General features: G+C 35.0%; 2 protein-coding genes and 1 pseudogene across 2 annotated transcripts; 1 reads left to right on the top strand and 2 right to left on the bottom strand.

Annotated features, from left to right (window-relative positions):
* Positions 1-2,255: 2,255 nt before the first annotated feature.
* On the bottom strand, positions 2,256-5,965 carry LOC143633339 (BOI-related E3 ubiquitin-protein ligase 1-like). Its single transcript, XM_077101662.1, has 4 exons — positions 5,892-5,965; positions 5,705-5,796; positions 4,622-4,938; positions 2,256-3,073 (listed from the first exon to the last, which is right to left on the bottom strand). Exons 1-4 carry the CDS (start codon positions 5,963-5,965, stop codon positions 2,537-2,539), a joined length of 1,020 nt encoding a protein of 339 aa, XP_076957777.1. The 3' UTR covers positions 2,256-2,536.
* A 3,697-nt stretch (positions 5,966-9,662) lies between these two features.
* Positions 9,663-11,166, top strand: LOC143633354 (putative acetyltransferase At3g50280; annotated as a pseudogene).
* A 172-nt stretch (positions 11,167-11,338) lies between these two features.
* LOC143633346 (immune-associated nucleotide-binding protein 9-like) lies at positions 11,339-15,064 on the bottom strand. Its single transcript, XM_077101668.1, has 5 exons — positions 14,805-15,064; positions 14,152-14,426; positions 13,242-13,406; positions 13,035-13,169; positions 11,339-11,664 (listed from the first exon to the last, which is right to left on the bottom strand). The coding sequence occupies exons 1-5, from the start codon at positions 15,037-15,039 to the stop codon at positions 11,452-11,454; spliced, it is 1,023 nt and encodes a 340-aa protein (XP_076957783.1). The 5' UTR covers positions 15,040-15,064; the 3' UTR covers positions 11,339-11,451.
* Between the last annotated feature and the right edge of the window lie 7,886 nt (positions 15,065-22,950).

Raw genomic sequence — 22,950 nt, 5'->3', positions numbered from 1 at the left:
GTAATAACAATAGTAGTATCGTAATAATATATATTTTCGTTTACATGTTAAAAGTTGTTTGTATCTGATCCTAATACACACACATCATTGTGATGAGTGGGTGCCCAACCCCCCCCCCCCCCCAACAATGGCGGAAAACGTGAGAAAAAGCTACTAGTCAGCGCTTTTGGGGGCCAAAATCGCCCCCCTCGGGGGTGGTCTTACCAGTACAGTTATTTGGGTCCCTTATTAGGTTATAAACTTATAACGCTGTCCATTACACGATAATTTTGAAATCCCTATAGATTATGAATGGAGGTACATTGCATTTACATGCAATCATATTGAAAAAAGAATGAAAAAAATTTTAAAACCTGGCCAGAAGGGGCATGCATTTTCTTGGATGACAATGAATCTGATGAACACTCGTTTTGAGTTTGCCAACATTGCATATCCAATGAGTTATACAACTTGTCAACAAATGAGGCCTCCATTGACTTTAAGTACAAACTATGTTTTTCATCAGTCCATTCTGATGATTCTTGTTTTGGGGATTCCTGAATTCGCAATTTGTAAAAAAACATTAAAATTGCATATATAATTCAAACACTCTAATATTAAAGTAAAAATTGTTTGCACACAAACAAACAACCACCATAAAACATGTACAGACGGCAATTGACAAAGAAACAGCAACCATGAAACATGTTCAGACAACAATCGGCAAACAAACAATCAACAAGGAAAAATCTGCCTATTCTAAGCAAATTCCTTATGAAAGTAATGGTAAAAAAAAGCATTTTCGAATGTTTTAAGTTACGGGCCCAAAAGCAATGAAAAAAAGCGTCTCAACGGGTCGCACGCTTGTTCAAACAAACATACGTGATTTGCCCGGCCCCCAAATTCTTTATCCCGAGCGCCATTTCATGTGAACACATTCAATATAAGGGTGTTCATTATTTGGTTTGAAACCTACTAAACCGAAATCGTATTCTTAGTCAGTTAATCGGTTCGAGTTGTAACCGAAACAATTCAGTTATCGGTTTTATAAAATACTGAGATCGGTGAACATAACCAACTAAGAGATTCAGTTAGCCAACTTGGTGGTTGTAACCATTATTTGAGTGTTGAATTCATTTTCGGCTTTACAAAATGTCTCGGTTAACAATAATCGATTAAGAGATTCAGTTATTTGGTTAACCGACTTGGAGGTTGTAACCATAACCAAATAACTAATTTGAGTATTGAATTCGGTTTTCGGCTTTACAAAATGTAGTGTCGATTAAGAGATTAACCAACTTGGAGGCTGTATTTGTAACCGAAAAACATGCATAGAGTTGAACTGAAACAAATTGAATGGATTACAATCATAATTCCTCAACAAACAAGATGAAATCATTAATCTCGGACCATAATTACTCGAACAAATTCGAAAACTAAGAGCCTTAATTAATAGTACCATAAAGGAACTGTCCTCGCCGGCGTCGTTTCCGGTCATCTCCGAACAAAGCTGGTCCTCCGCCATTGATTAGAGAGATAATAATGTGGAGTTGGTGGGAGGAGAGATGGAGTTTGTTCTGTTCTGTTGCCAGGTGTCATATGCTTTTCCACATGGCATGCTGCCACGTCACCATGTAGATATTTTGCTGCTGCTGCTGATATTTGTTCAAAATATCCGCACTCTACTTTTCTTTACTTTATTCTCTCTTATTATCTGAATGTCACTCACAATATTCCTATTATTAGTTAAATAAATATCTTTAAAACTAAGTTAAAGGTCAAATTCTAAAATCATGTACGCGTTCTGTGCTACCTACAATAATTAAAGTAATATGAATTGAACATGAAGTATTCTATAAAAAAAACATGATACAATAAACCTTAAATCAATAAGCTACTGAGGGTGGGGTGACTTTTTTTTTTTAATTTATTATCAAAAAGAGAGTATTTGGTATTTGCATTACATGCGGGTAGGTGCCAAATAGGGTGGTCACATGTATACATAACGCAAATACTAATAAAATATAATAACCTAAGGTTCCGATGGGGACATGATGACTAACGCTAGGTTTCGAGGGAAACAAGATTATCACACCAACTAGCCATCAGGATGTTTAATACTCCTAAATTCCATGTGCGGCCTGGAGCTTACAACGTCGCAAATTCAACAAGTCGTTATTTGACACAACAATAAACACCAAAATCAATATCATATTAGAAACAGAGAAAGGGATCGTTTGAGGCCACATTGTTAAAACAAGAGTTTTAAAATGGGGGTCCACTGGGGTTGCCGTTAAGGAGCCCCTCTACATTGTTAAAATAAGAGTATGAGTTATACCCTGTATTACCTAAATATAACTAAACAATATTCACATATGTTGTTCTTGGCAGATGCCAACAGGTTGATGAAATGTATTCGATCATACCACGTCCACATACATCATAGCATATTACAAGTTTGCAACCAAAACACATCAACACTATACACATAGGTTAAAAGTAAACCATACAACAAATCCTTAAATTCATCTAACCCGATCCGTCCACAAACAACCCCTTACATATAAACCTCCATACCAATATACTTTGACCCCCGACACAACGGACACATACTGACCTTACTCTCACACTCTTTACACAAACAAAGATGCTTACACGGCAACAAAAGCATGCAAACCTCATTCACTTTACACACCTTACACCTCATCATCTCCCTCATCCCATTATTATTCTTGCATAGCAGATGAAAATCAATTGCACGCCCATTGCAACACGAGGCTGTGTCATCTACCTCACTGTCACCACATCCTTCTTTTCCATCTTTGATCTGCTTGTTGTTGTTGTACACTTGTTCAAGATCATATTGCAAAGTGATGATTAAGTTTTCATTGTGTTTGGCCCGCTGCTGCCAAGTGCCAGCTTCCATGGCGAGTTGTTCAACTTGTAACTCAAGTTCAATGTTTTTTCTGTTGATGTTTTCAACCTCGGTTTCTTTTTCACGAAGTTTTTGGATGAATTTGTCTTGTACATGCGAGATTAGTTGAAGCTGGTTTGTTTGTACCTTTTCCATAATTGCTTGCCTGAGTCTGTCAGCCTTTTTGATAGAAAAAACATATTAGCAAATCGGTAAAAGTTTGCTTATAAATAAGACAATAAGGAACAATGCTGGTATGAGAAACAATGTTGGGTAGGCCCGCAAACGAACCGAACGGACATGAACGGGGCATGTTCATGTTCTTCCATTTAACTTTAACCGAACACAAACACAAACAAATGTTTTTGTTCATGTTAGTTCGTTAAGGAAATTAACATGTTTGTGTTTGTTCATGTTCGTTCGTTAAAAAACTAACATTGTGGAGCACAACAGCTTTAGCTAAGGGTGTAAACGAGCCAAGCCGATAGTGTTTAAAATCTAACATTTCTTTTTATATATATTTTAATTATAGTTTTATATATAACATAATATATATATATATTATTTAGTTATTTTTTATCATAACTTTAGATATTAAAATAATTATTATAAATATACATTTATTTAGTAAATAAAAATTATATAAGTAATAGGCACAATTAGGCTCACGAGCCACTCGGTAAGTGAAGCCAAGGCTCGGGCTTGTCTACTAAACATGCTTATAGGCTTGATTCTTGAGCTCGTTTAAGCTTGGTGTAATTCGAGCTTTTAATGAGCCAGTCACGAATAGCTCACAAGTGGTTTGGCTCATTTACACCCCTAGTTTTAGCTAACATATTTAATGGATAATTAGAGGTATCATGATGGACGATCATGTTGCATAAAGAGTTCAGTCAATTTAAATACAAGTTGAAGCGGGCAGGGTCGGGTTGAGTTGACACAAAAACACTGATTTGTTCATTTTTTCTAAAGAGTGGACATAATTTGTGTGTTAATTATCATTACAAAACAATATTTAATACACAATTACTCTAAAAACGAATTTAGGAGGGTGGTCTGCATTAGAAATACACTATTAACTTCTTTTTAATTGACCCTTTTGACATGAGCCACAACCCAAAATTGGCCCATTCATAAGTACATGGATTGGAATGGCATACTATATTAATGGATAATGAATTATAGAGATAATGAAATGATGATACAAACGACACTCAGTTTTAGCATAAGAGTTAAACGAGAGCAATTAAACAGTCAGATTTAAAATACTGGTGGCATCAGCTTACATGCTAATAGACTATAATTTCTATGAAAATGCCACAATAGCACTACGAATGCTTTAGATTGTACAAAATAGAAACTGATGTAAATCTCGACAATAATAAAATGAGCAGACCAGCTAGTCAAGAAAAACCTACTTTGATTATAAATAATACACGAGTCACCGTGCAATAAGTTGGTGACTTTTACATAGGTGTGCTACACTCAACCCACAGCCTCCTTAAAATCAAATTCACTCATAAAGTGTTGTCTAACTTCAAACAAGAAAAACACACAGTTGTCATTTGTTACGTGTTCATTACATCAGTTTAAAATGTCAATATTCTGTTAGGTGCAATCTTTTAGTATAGTATATACTGTCATTGCATTACATATAAAGTTTTGACTTTTGAGCTTGAAGTCTTGAACCAAATTAGGCTTTGATAGTTATTTAACACACAAACATACCTGAATTTTCATGAACCTATCAATCTCAGCATCTTGTCTCCTCAACTCATGCTCAAGTTCATCTTCCACAAGCCCAGCAACCAAAGACGACTCACCAGACGACACCAATCTACCATTGTCAAGAGACAAACCTAAACCAGTTGAAACCGATCGTTGCTGCAAGAAATCAATAGACGATATCTGAGAATTTCCATTATTATTCCCAAACAACTGCTGCTCTCTTGGCCTCTTGTTCATCAACTCCAAATCATAATTTCTCTGCAACTCAAATCCACCGTCACTAGCATCCGTACCCGGTGCAAACCCTACCACATGAACTGCACCAAAACAAAATCCAACAGTACATATTCCAATCAATAAAATTAACACAAAACATAACCAAAAAATCACAATGTGGTAAAAATCCATTCTAGACGGCGATTAATCACCGTTCACTCGATAGGCGCTGGTCACCGATGCGATTTGAACTAATCGCTCCTATAATCGGTCAAATTTTGGTCAAAATAGGTCAAAATCTTTTAAGTATTTGAAAATATATTCTTATTTATCCAATTAATAAGTTCGAAAAAATATATATAACATTTTGAGACCGATACCTAATCGCGTACGTCGTTACCAATTCGGTACCGACTTTTTGAGGCTTCGGGATCGGTACGGTACCATTATTTCCCAACTTTTTGCCTTCAGTACCGGTACCAGTACCGTACTGGGTATTTTTAGTAACCGTACCCATTTTTGGGGTTTTTCAGTACCGGTACAGATACCAAGCTCATCACTACTTGAGCAATGAGAACTCGAAAGAACTCCATCTAATGATAACTTAAAAAATTAAATTTATATATACTACATGTAAGTTACATCTACGAAAATTATAAAAAACACGTGGATCGACTTAAAACATAGGAATACCGAATATGTAAACGTTCATTACAACTACGCAAATTGCACTATTCACACCTATAGTTAAAAAACTAGATATAAAATTCCAATCCGAATACTCTCAATTAATCCTTATTACTAGCTAGTCGACTATCGAGTTCTACAACACCATAAAATCTAGAAGCAGAGGGATTTAGGGTTTACATTGGGGAATATACGGAGGATGCTGAGGTTGATCGTTGTTCATGTAGCTGATCGACGCTGCAATTGGAGCTTCCATGTTGTTGAATACACCTCTAATCGTCCAATTATAACAACAGAACGAACGATTAACCATGTTATGGTAGGAATTAAACTTTCTAGGGTTTTGAAAAGGGGGTTTTGGTAATACCTGAAGGATTTCGATTGCTGCTGCTGCTGCTGTTGAAGGTAACTGTGGAACTGGTGGTGCTCCGGCATAGCCATGGCTTGAGAGAGATCAAGGTTGAAATGGGGGTTTTTGATTTTGATTTTGATTTTGATTTTGATTGTGCTTTGGTTTTTGTTTTTTGTTGCTATTATTATAAGTTGGGAGTGGTTTTGTAAAGTATTGAAAGATGAGGGTGATTGTGAATGTTTTGTAAAGGTTAGTGATTTCATTTTATAATTGCAAAATCGTCTTTTTATACTTTTATTATTATTATTCTTGGGGTTTTTTTTTTTTAGAATTGAGTTTAATGGTCATTTTCGTCCCGATGGTTTGATGTTTTTGCTACTTCAGTCCAAAATTTGAAATTTTGTCAAAATTTTATGTTTAATTTAATTCAGTTTTTTTTTTATCAATAACCCCTAAGAATATAGTCCAAGCCTAAAACCATCAAGCATCGACCAAAACAGGTCTACATTTACTCTGTCGATAACAATAATCATACCCCTCCTCGTATTTAGTTTCTAGACATTTCCTAAACTCTCCCCTATGGGGAATCATTGGTAAAGTGGTCAAGGTAATTCCCTGAAACAGTACTATACCGATTAAACTAAAATCGTTTCTTTGGTTAATGCATAATAGTTAGGGTTTAGAGTTAACATATCAGCAAACATCTTGGTCGAAATCAACATCAGGGGTCAAATATCCCGCTTTTCCATGTTTGCTCAAGAAATCGATACACTAGATCCCATGTGTGTTCTTCAAATCGTGGTGTTGTTCTTGAATTCTTCAAATCGACATCAACTCTAGGGTTGAATTCGACGAATTCAAGAACAATACCACGATTTGAAGAACACTGATGTTCGGTTTATTTGTATATAGTTTTGTTCGTTATCTTAGTTGTTTTAATCGTTTAATTTAGGAACTTTGTTACTTCATACGTGTTTGTTGTATTTTAGGTCACGGGCACTTAAGACGATTAATATGGACCTGTACGAGCACGGGATGAAGACCCAGGATGTCCAACACGCAAACCGAGATGAATTATGAAGCTGCTGAGTGAAGCAACCCATCGCGTATCGCGATGGGTATTGAAGACAGGGCATCGCGCTACGCGATCCCATTAAAATATTATAAAATGTTTGACTTTAGTCCATCGCGTATCGCGATGGACCAGAAAGGGGGGCCATCGCGATACGCGATGGGTCCCATAGTCAGGAAAGTTAGCGATTTTCGTTAAAATACGTTTTGAAGACCCAACTCGCATTCATTCAGTTCCAGGCAGTTTCTAGAGCAGCAAGAGGAGAAAACCATCATTCCCATTCATCTCAATGACAGAGACATTATCCATATCACTAAAATCGAAGACCGAGAGATGCCGAGACGCTAGATCCATTGAATCATACCCGAGATGTATAGTTTGTAATCTTTTAGTTATTTTCTCATGTACTAGAACAACTAATTGTGATTGTCTTTGTGTTAATCTATGAGTATTGATGTTTAGTATGCCCGTGCATTCAGTCGGTATAGGTTTTTATCGATCAAAACGATTAGTTTGTTGGTTGCTATAATAAATGCTCAGAGGGTTGTGTTAACTAGTTAATTGCAAGGAAACATACAATTGCCCTTAGTTGAGTCACACTGGCAAGGACCGTTTGATAACTAGTGCCGTGTGTTAGCGATTATGGATGCCTAAGGTTTAGCTCGTTAATCAATCTTTAGTTGACATAGGATAATTAATCTGCTAGGTTGCATGAGAATACTGTTAATTACTTACTTGAATTCCCGGGTGTGATTTGCTTTGTTTGACTGAATATTTGTTTAAATCAATCCAATTATTGCTAGTGTGATCAGCACTGTTATTAGTTTACTTCATAATGTTAAGAATCGATTTCACATTACACTGGCCACATATTCCTCGTGGTTCAACACCCTACTTACCCTGATTAGCTTATGGTGATTAAAACACTGATTCAATTGTTTTTTACTAGATAGCGACAGTCTAGCATCAAACACACATGCGATTTAGTGCATTGATTTCTTAAGCAAACATGGAAATGCGGGATCTTTGACCTCCTGATGTTGATTTCGACCCAGATGTTTGCTAAGATATGTTAATCTCTAAACCCTAGCCATTATGCATTAATCAAATAAACAATTTTAGTTTTTCGGTATAGTTCGGTTTTAGGGAATTACCCTAACCACTTTACCAATAAATTCCATCATGGACTGAAGTAGCAAAAAAAAAAAAACTGAATTAAATTAAACATAAAATTGACAAAATTTCAATTTTGGATTGAAGTAGCAAAAATATCAAACCGAAGGGACGAAAATGACCATTAACTAAAAATAAACAAGAGAAAGACAAAAATGCCCCTTAAACTAATGGCATAATTGGATGCCGTTAGACGGTGGGACGTAATTGGCTAACGTTTAAAACTATAAGGACTAAATTGACAAAATTGCAAACTTTGGATTTAAATGGCAAAAGTAGCAAACCACAGGGACGAAAACGATCATTTACTCTTTATATAATTCGATGCTTCAGTTGCGTTATAATAATCTGGTAAAGGAGCGGAATTGAAGGCCAAAGTATAATCTTATTTAAAGTGGAAAGCGTATATAAACGAAAAATAACATCAACACATGAAAATATCATGTCTAATATTTATGGGTTTCCATCTAGAGAGGTCCTAGGTTCGGATATCTGGAGCGTTAAACTATTAATGGATGGCTAAAACTTATTCTAGGGCTCAAGCACGGTTATTTGTGGTTGGTAGGCCTAATAGCTCACCATAGACTCGAAACGCCATTAAAATAAATTGATATAAAGCATCAAATTGGTGTTAAGCAACGACCTATTAGCAAAATTTATATAAATAGGTAATAAAGAGAAAAGAGATTGTTTTCTTATTTATGTGTCAATATGTAGTACAATTTATGTGTCAATATGTAGTACAAATCCAGACTCAATTCGTAAACATGAAATTAATACATGTGAGGGGTTAAGTACATGGAGAGTCATTAAATAAAAGTATAAGGTAGCTTTGGTATGCAGGAATGGAGGGCGGAATGGAATGATTCATTGTAAAGGAATGGAGAAAAGTGTATTTGGTTGATCAAAAGAATGGAATGACCCTTTACCTAGTCCATTCCATTCCCTCTAAAATACCCCAATTTCATTCCATTCATACCTCATGTTTTTTTTTTCATTCCATTCCCTCTTTCACCCCACTCACCTCCACCACCCACCACCATTGTCGTCCACCGCCGTTGTTACCGCCATCAACACCCTCACCACCACCACCACCTGCCGCCCACCGTCACCGTTGCCAACCACCACCATTTCCACCACCTCCTGCCACCTCCACTATTACCGCCACCACCCACCCCAACACCGCCACCACCACCCACCTCCAGCCATTATCTCCCGTCGCCCACCACCACCCGCCACCACCAACCACCATCACCGCCCACCAATGCCATGACCGCCACCTACCTCCCAACACCACCGCCACTCACTACCATTTTAGTTTTATTTTATCTTTTTTTTCCTACCTACCAAACAACGCAAAGTAATCATTCATTGCATTTCCATGTAGTAACCAAACATCTCACTGGAATGGTAATAACTCATTCCATTCAGTTGTCCATTCCATTCCGTCGTCCATTCCATTACCTCATACCAAACAGACCCTACATATAACACTATTTTCTCCTTAAGTTGTTTGGCCTTACCAATTGCTCCCATTCATAATGTTTGGAAATCTTTCACAGGTGACTGAGCTTGTGGACGGAATCTTCATCGGAGGCTCCATTAACCACGTCGTTGCCGATGGAACTTCTTTCTGACGGTTCATGGCAGCTTGGAGCGAAACATTCCAATCCAACACCCCAGATTTCATATCAAAATCACAGGCATTTCGACAAACACCCATTGAAGGATGCGATCATATCATTAATCTCCCATATACACATCATCATCAGTTCACCGAACGGTTGCAATCTCTACATGATCTCAAAGAAAGATTCGTCAATTTCTCATCCTATTTTGTTTCAAAACTCAAAGCAAAGGCGAATGCCGAATGCAACACACAAAAGATTTCTAGTTTGCAAGCGGTGTCCGCACTTTTGTGGAGGAGCATAACACAAGCAAGGCGGGCCCCACTCGACACCGTAACCGTGTGCAAACTTGCGATTGGGAACCGGCACAGGCTGAACCCACCTTTGCCGGATGATTATTTTGGAAACCCGGTGCAACTGGTGAGGGGAACCGCAACAGTGGGGGAGTTGTTGGCTAACAGGCTTGGTTGGGTGGCTTTGCGGTTACATGAAGCGGTAACCATGATGATATCGTGGTGAGAAAGTGGGTTCATTCATGGTCTAAAAGTCCGTCAATAATGAAAATGAGTGGGGTGTTTGATCCCAACAGTGTAACTATTAGAAGCTCACCGAGGTTTGATATGTACGGGTGTGAGTTCAGGTTGGGGAAACGGTTGCAGCTAGAAGCGGGTGTTCAAACAAGTCAGATAGGAAAATTACAATGTTTCCAGGTCGGGACGGTGGCGTGAGCATGGGTGTGGAAGTGGAAGTTTGTCTTTTGCCAGAATATATGATGGGTTCAGCCCATTCCCTACCCCTATATATAGGGATGAGCACGGTACCGTACCGGTACCGAAAATCCCGATCCCGAAAATCACAATTTTTTGGTATCGGTACCGAAATGTTCGGTCCCGTGCCGGGACGGTACCTGTATTTAAGGTAAAATTCGGAAAATACCGGTACCGTACTGGTCCGGAAAACTCAAAACCTTGGTACCGATTCGGTACCGACGGTACCAAATCGGTACCGACGGTACCAAATCGGTACCGATTTCGGTACCGGTACCATACCGATTTTTGCTCATCCCTACCTATATCTATATATATCATATAATTATTTTCTCTCTCATGTTTAATTAAATAATATTTTTTTATACCTTTAGCATCATATTTTCTCTCTCTTTCACTTACAACTATTTTATGAAAATATTAAAAAATTATACAGTATCTACAGTGAAACCTCAAATTTAACTTTCCCATATAAATTTTCTCTCACCTCTACTCACAACCACTCGTAACCATACTATATAATTTGCAAATCCCTCTCACATAATTTTAGGGAACAAACTGAGAATGCTCTTATAAATGGTTTAAATGGTGACATTTAAAATGAAGCCTAAAAGTTTTGTATGCTTGTGTTAGATGCAATTTTGGGTTAGGTTTTGTCTAATTATTTAGGTAGTTCTGAATATAGATTTGTATTGTAGACTTGTAGTATACTTTATACGTTGCACATATTAATTAACATGTCATTTTAACAATTTAATTAATAAAATTGCTCGTGTATACGCTTAAGTGCTTCAAATCATATGATATCAAGAACCAAATATTAGATTTATATCACAAATAAGAATTCCAAGTGAGTTGGAACATAAGACCGTTATCAAACAGTTGTGATAGAAAATATAATACATATGTTTTTGGACAAAGGAGCCGAAGTTGACTTACAAAATTAAACATTTACCACTTTCAGCTCTCTTACGAAGCTCCTCGGTCTCCCTTTGGGCTCTCTCTAAAGTCTCCCTGAGCTTACGGATCTCATCATTTGATTTCATTTGAGCAGCATGAGCCGTCTCTTCAGCCTTCAACCGTGCAAGCTGTTCTTCTGCCAATTGTTGTTCAAGTCTAATTGTTGTTTCCTTCAACCTCGACTCCACCTGTGAAACAATTACACCATATATCCATTTATTTGCAATGCTAGGCTACATACTCGTGTACTACACGAGTTGAATAAAGGAAATATTATATAAAGAAAAATTTCTTAAATTTTGCAAGATGTAAATTCATATAGTACGTGGCAGTGGATAGTTATTCATTAGGTATATATTTGGTGATCTTGGCCCATTTGTCTATAAATGAGGTGCTATGGACTATGTTAGGGGTCTGCATGGCCTTTCGGTTTCGGTTTTTTGGTTTCCATTTTTCTGGTTTTGGGCTTAGGTACGGTTCGGTTTCAGTTTTTAACCATTTGAACTTGAAATTTTTAGACCGAAACAAAAATTGGTCCAAAATAATGAATTTGGGCCTAAATCATGTTGTTCATCAATGATTAATTGATTATTATTATACATTTAGGCTAATATATTTGGATTAGACTATCTATAAATTACTTAGCATACAAGATAAAAATATGAAAATCCATAATTTCAGTCCGGTTCAGGTTTTCAGTTTCAATTACATGCAAAACTGAACCAAAAATTCTGTTATTTTCAAAAATATAGAACCAAACCGTCGGTTTCTGTTTGGGTTCGGTTATTTCGGTTTCATGCACACCCATAATGATTATGTTTATCTCAAATAAGGAATGAGCCAAACTGGTCAAAACTCGTCTGAAGAGTAAATTTAATGTATTCAACAAACCCCTAAAATGCTTTATACAAAATTTTGAATTAAATTTTAAATAACACAAGTTTTGTAATCATGCTTAAGGCATTAATTATTTAGCATAATATGACATGCGGATCAATCCAATCTGACATGACCTTCCCTAACTATGAGGGTGATCATTGGATCGGAAATCAGTTTATGCAGTTTATTCTTTTTTGAATTTTTTTATGTGCATCTAACCAAACCGAATTCAACTGAATTATTTGGTTTAGTTCAGTTATCCACTTAAACTGGTTATTATTCGGTTTTTTCGACTGAATTCGGCTCAGTTATCCAAATAAGCAAGATACGGGGAAACGATAACCGAACAGAAAACTGAATTCACAATTCGGTTCAGTATCTGATTAAACCGGTTGTTATCCGGTTTATTCATTTAAATTCGGTTCAGTTATTCGAATAAGCAAGACTTGTGGAATCGAAAACCAAATTCACAAAGCGGTTCAGTTATCCGATTAATCTAGTTATCAGTCAGTTTACTCGATTAAATTCGGTTCAGTTATCCAAACATGCAAGACTTTGTGGAACCAATAACCGAACCCATAACCGAGTTTGCAATCCTGTTCAGTTGATTTTCGATTAATATGCAAACCATTGTAAAATCAAAATGACAGTAAATTGTAATTTAAATTTGTAAAGATACCATTTCAGTTATTCTTTTGAGTTGTTCTTCATATGATTTATGCATCTGTTCTGTGAGCTCAGATATCTCCTGTTTTGTATATCCCTGCAATGATTGAACTTCTTCGGTTTGTTCATGAAGCTTTAAAGTCCCTCTCTGTCAAGTAAATGTATAATTTGGATTAAAAAATATTCTTAAAAAATGGTAATAAAAAATAACGTTGTTCACCTTCAATTCACTAAAAATCTCATCGGTGTAAGGTTTCCCGTTATTCTTAGTCAACACCATGTTGACCAGAGACAGAAGTTCTTGTACTTGCTGTGTTTTCTTGTTCTTATCTTTTGTCCTGTTATCAAAAATGACATATCTATCCCCACACAGGCTAAGGGTTTCCTGAACCAATAGTTAATTTTAATTAGTCAATGGTTTCCAATAGGAAAAATAAACTTGTGATTAATGCCATTTTCAATTTCCAAAACTACCCCTACTTGATGGCATGTAGGGGTGGCGGCCGTGTCGGGCTGAACAATTTTGGGTTAAATTTACAAATCTGAATGCGGCCTGATATGTGTCAACCGTCAAATAAGTCAACCCGAATCCAGACACACTTCAAATCGTGTAACTGGAAAACGACACGTATATCTCATTTATCTTGAACGAGTTAAGCGTGTTGACAGTTAGTAAAAATGTCAGTGAGTTGTTAATAAGTTTTAATCAAGTTGTAAACAGGTTAAAATGGTCATAAACCGGTTGGCAGGTTGTAATAAATGAATCAAAGTTACAATCAAGCTGTAAACAGGTTAAAATGGGTCATCAACAGGTTGGTAGGTTGTATTAAATTGGTTAAAAAGCCATAAACGGGTTGGCCTTTAACATATGCATTTTACTAAACATTTTAAACATGTAATCCGAACACGACATGCTTATTAAACAGTTTAGAAATGACAACCCAAAGACCGATTATTTTCAAACATATGTTTATTATACAGGTGTAAAGTATTATCACCCTACGTCTTACTTTATGGAGAACACAAGTAAAATGAAAAAAAGTAATTATTAGCTGATGACTACTATTTAATAAGTTTGAAAATGAAAATGAAAATAAAAAAATAGCAAAACATTGTGTATTAATGTGCACCTTTAATGATTCAGGACAGTCGTCTAAGAACTCTTCCAAAGTTTGTTCATTCTCCTCAAGTTCATCTCCACCAGTAAAAACCACAATCATATAATCATTAATTTTGCTCCCAAACAAAGTCCTCAAACTACTTATTGCAGCTTCTTCTTCTTTTGAAAACCGGTTCCGAACCGTGAGGACCACAAGAACCGCGTGGATACCATCCCTTGCCATATTTATACATTTCACAATCTCTTTTCCAATATACTCAGTATCAACTTTAGAATCAAACAATCCTGCATTTGTGTTAGCCGTTAATAGTCTAAAGTAAAACATCGGTAACTAACAACAGCCCATTAGCAGTCTTATCATACCAGTGTTTATATATTACTAACAGCATTTAAGATGTGAAGTGTGAGAAGTGAGAACCATTAGTGTAACTATGCTTGAACAAGAATAATTATTGTTACGCTACAGTTTGGAATGTAACGTAATAATAATTACTCTAGTTTATTTTGTTGTAGTGTAACAATAAATTACACTTGAACTAGAGTAAATTATGCTTGTATTGCACCAAAGTAATTATCATTATGGTACAGTTTACCGTAGTTCATCTTGTTGTAGTGTAACATTAATTTTGACAGAGTATTAAAAATTAATAATAATATGAATACCAGGAGTATCAATGACATTAAGCATGTGCCCATCTTTGAGCACGGTGGTCCTGATCTCGGAAGTAGTGGTGACACCGCCCGAGCTGGCCTTGGAAAGAAACTCTTTCTTGCCAAGGATGCTATTGCCGGTGGCACTCTTGCCGTTGCCGGTCCTTCCAACCAAAACAAGCGTTCGCAGTGCATTCAAAGGAGGTGATGTCAACTCCCAGTCATCATCAACTGAACTTCCACCCATCCTCTCTGTAACACACACAAATCAACACTCCTAAGTCAACTCACTCACAATAATAATCATACTCAGCGATAGAGGATAGGATTGATGATGCTCTAGGTACTGAACAGGGGATTATTATTATTATTAGAAGAAGAAGAAGAAGAAGAAGGCACCTGATTGGCCGATCGACTGTGTATTTGAGGAGGTTTAAGATGAATGAATATATTAATTGAGAAGAAGAAATCAAAATTCTACTCAAATTCGGATAAGAGACCAGAATTGCGTGGTGAGTCAACCTTTGCTATAAAGCAAAAAACACCTTATGTTTGATTTTCATGTGGCAACAAAACGAACCATTAATGAAAATCCTTCTAAATGCATGATTTTATTTTTTAAGGTATAGCTGTTTTTTTTCTTCATTTAAGAAATGGAATCACTAATTATAACAGTAATAATATATTATGATTATTATGATTTATTTTTATATAATTATTATTACATTATCATGGTTATTATTATTATTAATTTTATTATATTATCATTATTTTTGTATATTATAATATAACAATTATTATATTAGACTTATTATCTAACAATATTAGTATTATTACTTGGTGGCTCAATGCTTCATAACATGCAGGCGTGGTTCAACATTTTTATAATTGTTTTCATTCGTTTAATGGTCACGTTAAAATGCCCAGGTTTTAAAAATGAGTTAATATGAATATTCATATTATTAATACTTATATTAATATTTATTATTATTATTATTATTATTAGTGGTGGTGGTGGTATCATTCCTTTTCTAAATGGTAACCAAACACGACAATGAATGGTAATGATTTATTCCATTCCTTTGTCCATTTCATTCCTACGTCCATTCCATTCACTCATCCATTCCATTACGACATACCAAACATACCCTTAGGGTATGTTAGGTTGGAGGTAATGGAATGAAGGGGGAATAAAATGAGAGAAGGATTGGAATGGACAAGGGAATGAAATTGATTATTACATTCCTTTGTTTTGTTTGGTTAACCTATTGGCAAGGTTGTAAAAATCGTTAGGCGGTCGACTGGGAAGTTGCGAGTACTCGAGAGTAGTCGTGGATTACTCGAAAAATACCTAAGGAGTACTCAGCCGAGGCGCGGAGTACTCCATCTAGGCAGGGAGTAATCGGGGAGTACTCGGCCCCTACTCGGAAGTTTTACAACATTGCCTATTAGAATGAATAAATTATTATTTTATATTGTTTAGTATCCGCAAAAAATGTATAAATAAAATAAAAATACTCATATTTCAAAAAGAATTTTAGCAAAATAAAAAAAATTGCAATGGCAACGGTGGTGGTGGCGGTGGCGACGATGACGGTGGTGGTGGTGGTGCCGATGGTGGTGGTAGGATGGCGGCGACGGTGATGGTGGTCACGCAATGATAGTGGTGGTGGCATTGGTAGTTAGGCAGCGGCAATGACAATGATTGTGGTGGTTACAACGATGACGGTGGCGGCGGTGGTGGTAGCGCTGGTGGTAAGGTAATGGTGGCGGCGGTTGGGGGGGGGGGGTAGAAAGGAATGGTTTTGATGGAATGTGATTCCATGTGTAATGAGTGATTTTATTCAATTGAGCAACCAAACACCACTTTTTTCATTCCCACGCAATCAGTCATTCAATTCCTCCTATCATTACTGCATACCTAACGCTACCTTATGGATTTACACGTACTTGTATTTTTTTTACCAATATTAGGATTAGGAAAAAGATTATTATGATAAATTTTTTTTTTACTTCATAAATAATTAAGACCATCTTCAACGCAAAGTCATGTGACTCAGATTCGTCGGTTTTTTTTTTTTTTTTTTTTTTTTGAAAAAAAGGCCGAAGCCTTGGCAAACTTTTATTCAAAAAAGAACAAACAAAACAAGGCATCACTACTAGCCGGGACATATCCCCAAACTAGTCAAGACCCTAAAAGAATGAAAGCAAACAATCCTAACATTACTAGCCCGATATCTATACACGCATCTAAAATTGGGCTTAGCTCCTATACATTTTCTAAAAAATAAAAGATCAAAATACAAGTACACAATCCTATATACAAAAACCATCTTGGGCCTAAAATCAATCAACAGTATGTCCTCTTTATTTCCAGCAGTGTACATTAGCCAATTTGTAAACCAATTTTGTCTTTCCTTGTTGCATATGACCTTCAAATCATTTTCACTTCTAAATTGCCAGCAATACCCCTGCATTTTACAAAGCCCAAACAGAAGACTTCGATCCAACTTTTGACTTTTGCAAAAGCATCCCAACCTGATCTTTGACTTTCTGACCATATTGCCCCTGAATATGCAATTTCTAGTATTTTCACAAATACCCCTGCCCATATAACAGCTTATGAACACTCTTATAATGTCTATAATTTTGCCTCAAATGTTGCCATTGATCCATCATAACTATATGACCAAATTGCTCCTGCATATGAATTCTCCAAAAATTCCTGAACTGCATTCGAGAAAACTTATTGACATTATTATAAAGCCACATATACCCTTGTCCATATAACTACCTATTCTCACTTATATTTTGCTTATGGCTTTTCCTCACAGGTTGACTTTGAACCGATAATTGACTTCTCATTGTTGACTTTCAATTTCTTGACCTTCTTGACCACTTCAAATCCCCAGTCTTTACTCAACTTAATTGAACTAGTTGTTTCTTTAATTGTCATTATCATTCCTGTTTCCTTCGTCGGTTGGGATGAGAAAGCGTGGATTTTGGATGCGAGTGGGCGGGGTCATTTGAGGCCATGTGTGCAACGGCTATAGATAAATTATTATTATTATTATTATTATTATTATTATTATTATTATTATTATAACTTTTAAACGTCCAACGAATATAAAGTATTGACCAATTAAATTTTAAAATACTTAACGGCTAGTTTTCTAAAAAAGTTTTTTTTTTTAATATTATAAATTATTGTTATTAGTTTTTTAACTTTTAAACGTCCAACGAATATAAACTATTGACCAATTAGATTTTAAAGTACATAACGGCTAGTTTTTTTAAAAAGGTTTTTCTTTTTAATATTTTAATCACTATAAATATAACCTATGTCAGAAAATAGGGCTACCACTTTTACTCGAAACTCAAAGTCCAACTTGAAAAAACCCGTGTCCGAACCCGAACTAACCCAACTCGAAAAACCCGAACCTAAGAAAAGACTAACCTGAACCAGAACCGAAGTAGGGATGAGCTCGAGATGGTACCGGTGCCGACCGGTACGATCCCGAAAATCCCGATCCGAAATTCGGAAATAGTTGGTACCGGTACCGAAATGTTCAGTTCAGTACCGGTCCGTACCGATACCGGAAACTCAAAATTGGTACCAGTACCAATCGGTACCCGTACCGAAAACGCTCATCCCTAAACCGAAGTAATTCGGGTTGGTTCTCGGGTTTGATTTATAAGTTTCAGGTCAACTCGAAAAACCCGAATAAACTTTTAGTTTTGAAATTAAATATATTTTTAGGTATAATAGGCTTAGTCTTTGTCACTAAAGTTATCAGAATTTTGGCCTAATCGACTATTGTCATTCCAACTATTATGAATCGATTGTTTATTGTTAATTTATGTTTTCCGTTTATTACTAATAGCAACTGTAATCAAACAACCATATCACGTCTGATTGTAGACAATTAATGTTCGAATTAGTTACTTAGTTTTACTCTTCTTTGAATTGTTTTATTACTTTACTAGGTTAGAACATGTGTGATACACGGGCTTGTCAAAATTTAGACTAAAACGTAATAATCAACAAATATACAAAAACATGATCCCGTAAACCTCGAGGAAAATTAGCGAATAAAAGGAATGCAAAAAAGAAATAACATATTACAATATCCGTTCATGCATGTGTTGGAACAATATTCGTCATTGAAAAAAGAATTGTTGAATACTAAAAATGGCTATTGAATTTACGTACAAAAAATCGTTCACCAACAAAAGAAATTGATGAGCCAATCCAGTGATCCACTGGAAAAAAAATAAATGAAAGCCAGATAACATAATTATAGGGATCTCCCGATAACATAATTATTGGAGTGTTTATCTTTATGCTAATAAAATATTTTATAAATGATAGGATTAAGAGCATTCACATTAGCATCCGTATCTTTTCTTTTAAAATTTATTTCTAATAAATTCTAAAGGAATGGGCTCGGTTCAAGGCGGGCTGGGTTAGGGCATGTTGATTTAAAAACAACAATTAAAGAGATAAAACAACAAAATAATGAATTTTTTTAAAAATCGCCCTTGAAATTCAGGTTAGAATTTTTTTTCTTTCGAAGCTGAAAACCATAACCAAATTCAAGAAGTTTAAAACTGAAACAAAAACCAAATAGAATTTGGGTTGATTAATTACTTGAAATCCGGATATACCATATTCTGCACCAAAATTTTTGAATCAGGAGAGCAAACATTGATTATGAAGTATAAAGATAATATAAAAAAAATATGATGTGCATGAATAACTTGCAAATAATTGATTGAACTTGCATCAAATGTTAAATACTTCAAAGCCAATAAAAGCACTTGAATATAATTGAGTATTCACATGATTTGAGAGGGGGGGGGGGGGGGTTGGCATTTAAGCTCAGGCTATATGTGGTTTTTTACATTTGTTATTATCCATGTTGCAATTTGTGCAAATTTAGCTTGTACCAGTTGTTGATGAGACTTACAAACAAAATGAACTAAATTTGTACAAACACTTTAGACTTTAGATATGAAAGTAACAAAGTCAATCATTATAACTTAAATTTAGCTTAAAAGGATAAGTTGACCCGAACTCATTTTTCTAAGAAACCAAATTGACCCGAACCAAATTGATGTTTTTTTAAAAACAACCCATTTTGAGGGTAACTCATTTTGCTAAGAATCCATATACGATATCTGCAACTTTGACCCGTTTAACATTTTGGTCAAACTTATTCCTTATTCTTAAAGTTGACCTTCTTTAACATATATTTTTCAACAATATTAAATTATGTTATCATTGCAGCTGATAATCTGATTTGGGTTGTGATAACTTTTAAAGTAGATATCCAAACACCCGCATAGTAGGATTTATTAAATGAACAACAAAAAGTTAAATGAAAAAATAATTACCAGGTTACCAGGTGTCGAGGGTCAGCAAACATGGGGGAAAAGACCTCTAACAACAAGTGATTGGCCCTAATGAAAAATAGGTAACATTAAGCTTATAGTTCAAACCAGTTTACCTCTAAATTGTCAAATAATACATAAATTAGAAACATCATACCTAACTAAATGTCTTATGGTAGATTGTTTACAGTTCCTAGCGCTACTGTGGCTACCAGAGATGGTTGAGTTAACTAGATCAGAGATCACTCCAAGCATCCAACCAACAACCTATACACAAGTATCTCATAAACAATACAAATAATAAAAATTATATTTAACAATGAAGGAAATAATAGTAAACAAAGTTACTATGATTCTTGGCAACACTACGATTCTTGATGACAAATTTCTTTAATTTTTACTGTTGCTACCAGAAACGATTGAGTTAACTAGAGATCAAAGATCACTCCAAGCATCCAACCAGCAATTCCACCACCGCCTACAACCTATACACACATATCTGATAAGAGATAATAAAAATAATAGTGAAAACAAATAAAAAATAATGTGCATAAGGCGCATGAGTTGGATCTTAGAGATTAACAATCAAGATTTCGTACCTAAGAGTGTCACACTCACTTATAAACAAAACAAATCATAGTTTCTTACATTATCTGATGAAGTTCAGAAACCAAATTGTATATCTGAAAAAAGAAAATATATTCATAATACTCACTAATAGTGAAAACCATTTGCGATAAATCTAGAGCTATACTATAAAAACTGATTAACAAATACATGTTCAATGTGGGGGTGGTAAAGGTTGATGAGCAATTCCATTTCGGTTCACAATTCATTAGATTGCAAAACACAAAGAACACTATTTAGGATAACTGGCCAACAAAACTTCCTCAAGTATAGCTAGTGAACTATAAAAAATAAAATAAAGCTTCGATCAATTCAAATGGGCATAAATTAATGTTCGATTGAGGGCATAAATCAAAGATCGATCGGATAATAAAACATTATTACCCATAAATGCATCTTCAAAATCAATTAAAAAGGTTTAGACTAAAGAGTACCCATACCTTAATAATGAATCCGGCAAAGATAGTGGAACGGAGCTTGAATAATATATTGGAATCTGTAAATTGAATTTGTATGATCTGTAAATAGAATCTGAAAATTGAATATGTATAATTGTAAATAGAATTAGGGTATAAAACATCATAGAATTAGGGTTGAATTTGTAAACAGAATCTTTGAACATAAGCATAAGTTTCGACATTAATCGAATTAGGATGCAATCGAATCACATATGAAATGAATTACCCATGAATCGATTTGTTTAACGATGACATCAGATGAATTGGATTACATATGAATAGGATTGTTTAGGTTTAAGGATTACCTTTATAGTTGAAGAGTAATTGATTTGAAAGAAAATGCGATTGTCACCAGAATCGACATGCAGGTGATTTAATGTGTTGTTATGGTTATAAGCATGAGGGATGAATATGGTTTGTAAGAGGAGCCCGCGTAGTCTATTTATTTATTTATTTTGATTAATGAAAAAAAGGAAAGATTACATTATTAGGAAAAAATGCCATGTTGCAATTTGAAGCCATTTGATGAAAAGTAGGAGTTTGGTGAAAAATCCATTCTTTTATTATATAGAGAGATCAAGTTATGTTGGTTTATTATTTGATTATTGTGTTATGAGCAAAGAAAAATATGTTATTTTAATTTTAGCGTTGAAGTTTTTTATTTTTTTTTTGTTTTTTGTTTCATTTTCTAGGATACTCGAAACCCGATTAACCCTACAAAAAAAACCCGAACTCAATTTACCCGAACCCGAAAAACCAATGAGAAATTTGGGTTGGGTTTCGGGTTAAAATTTAAAACTTTGAAACCCAAAGAACCCGACCTGAAAAACCCGAAACCCGAAAAACGAACCCGAAGAACACCCCTATCAGAAAATAAACCTTAATAATGTTAACTTTGTTATGAATTATTGTTATTATGGTTATCAACACTTAAAATAGATTTAGCTCATTGTTCAAGTTTTCTCATCCTTATATATATCTCTTATTGTATATTATTGTATGACACACTTAATTAATAAAATCCTCTATTTCTACTTGCATGTCTATCTCTTATAATTTTGCTATTAGACTAGTTTCACCACAAATTAATTTTGAAGTTGGACCACATATCATACGGGTAAGTCCATATTGTCTAACTACCAATTATTATTTTTTTTATTCTCTCAAACATAATCCATATAATAGTTCATATGATTTTGGGTTGTGCGAGACTTGTTTTGCTCCTCTTTGAGCATGTATCAACATAAGCATAAAGGGTATGCTAATTGATTTAGTTTCCTTTCATTAGTTTTGTTATACACAAATCAAGTAGTATGGTTATTATTAATATTAATTTTAAATTGTGCTTACAAAAATATGTGATTTAGTATTAATTTTTTTTAACTACGTTTCCATTAGGAAAATCAAAGGCATATATACACGTATCCTACATTATTGTATTATTTGAAGTTTTATATTTATTTGTTTTCTTTTATATAAAAAAACTGAGGTACATAACAATTCGTTATAAAATTCATATTTTATATGTATTGCATGATTGTTATTTGAAAATTAGGATATTTTTGTTTCTTTATTTTTGTTCTTTTGAATAATCATGTTATATGTTTTAGGTAGTGTTTGTTTTTACTTAAAACATCTGTAGGAGGTTTATGTCTGCGGGCGCGCAGATATAAGCTTTT

Source organism: Bidens hawaiensis, unplaced genomic scaffold, assembly GCF_021521415.1.
Source record: "Bidens hawaiensis isolate Kalapana, Puna unplaced genomic scaffold, B.hawaiensis_p1.1 tig00006693_1, whole genome shotgun sequence".
NCBI classification, from domain to species: Eukaryota; Viridiplantae; Streptophyta; class Magnoliopsida; order Asterales; family Asteraceae; genus Bidens; species Bidens hawaiensis.
Note: the sequence above shows the minus strand (reverse complement) of the source record. Positions and strands in the feature narration are given on the sequence as shown.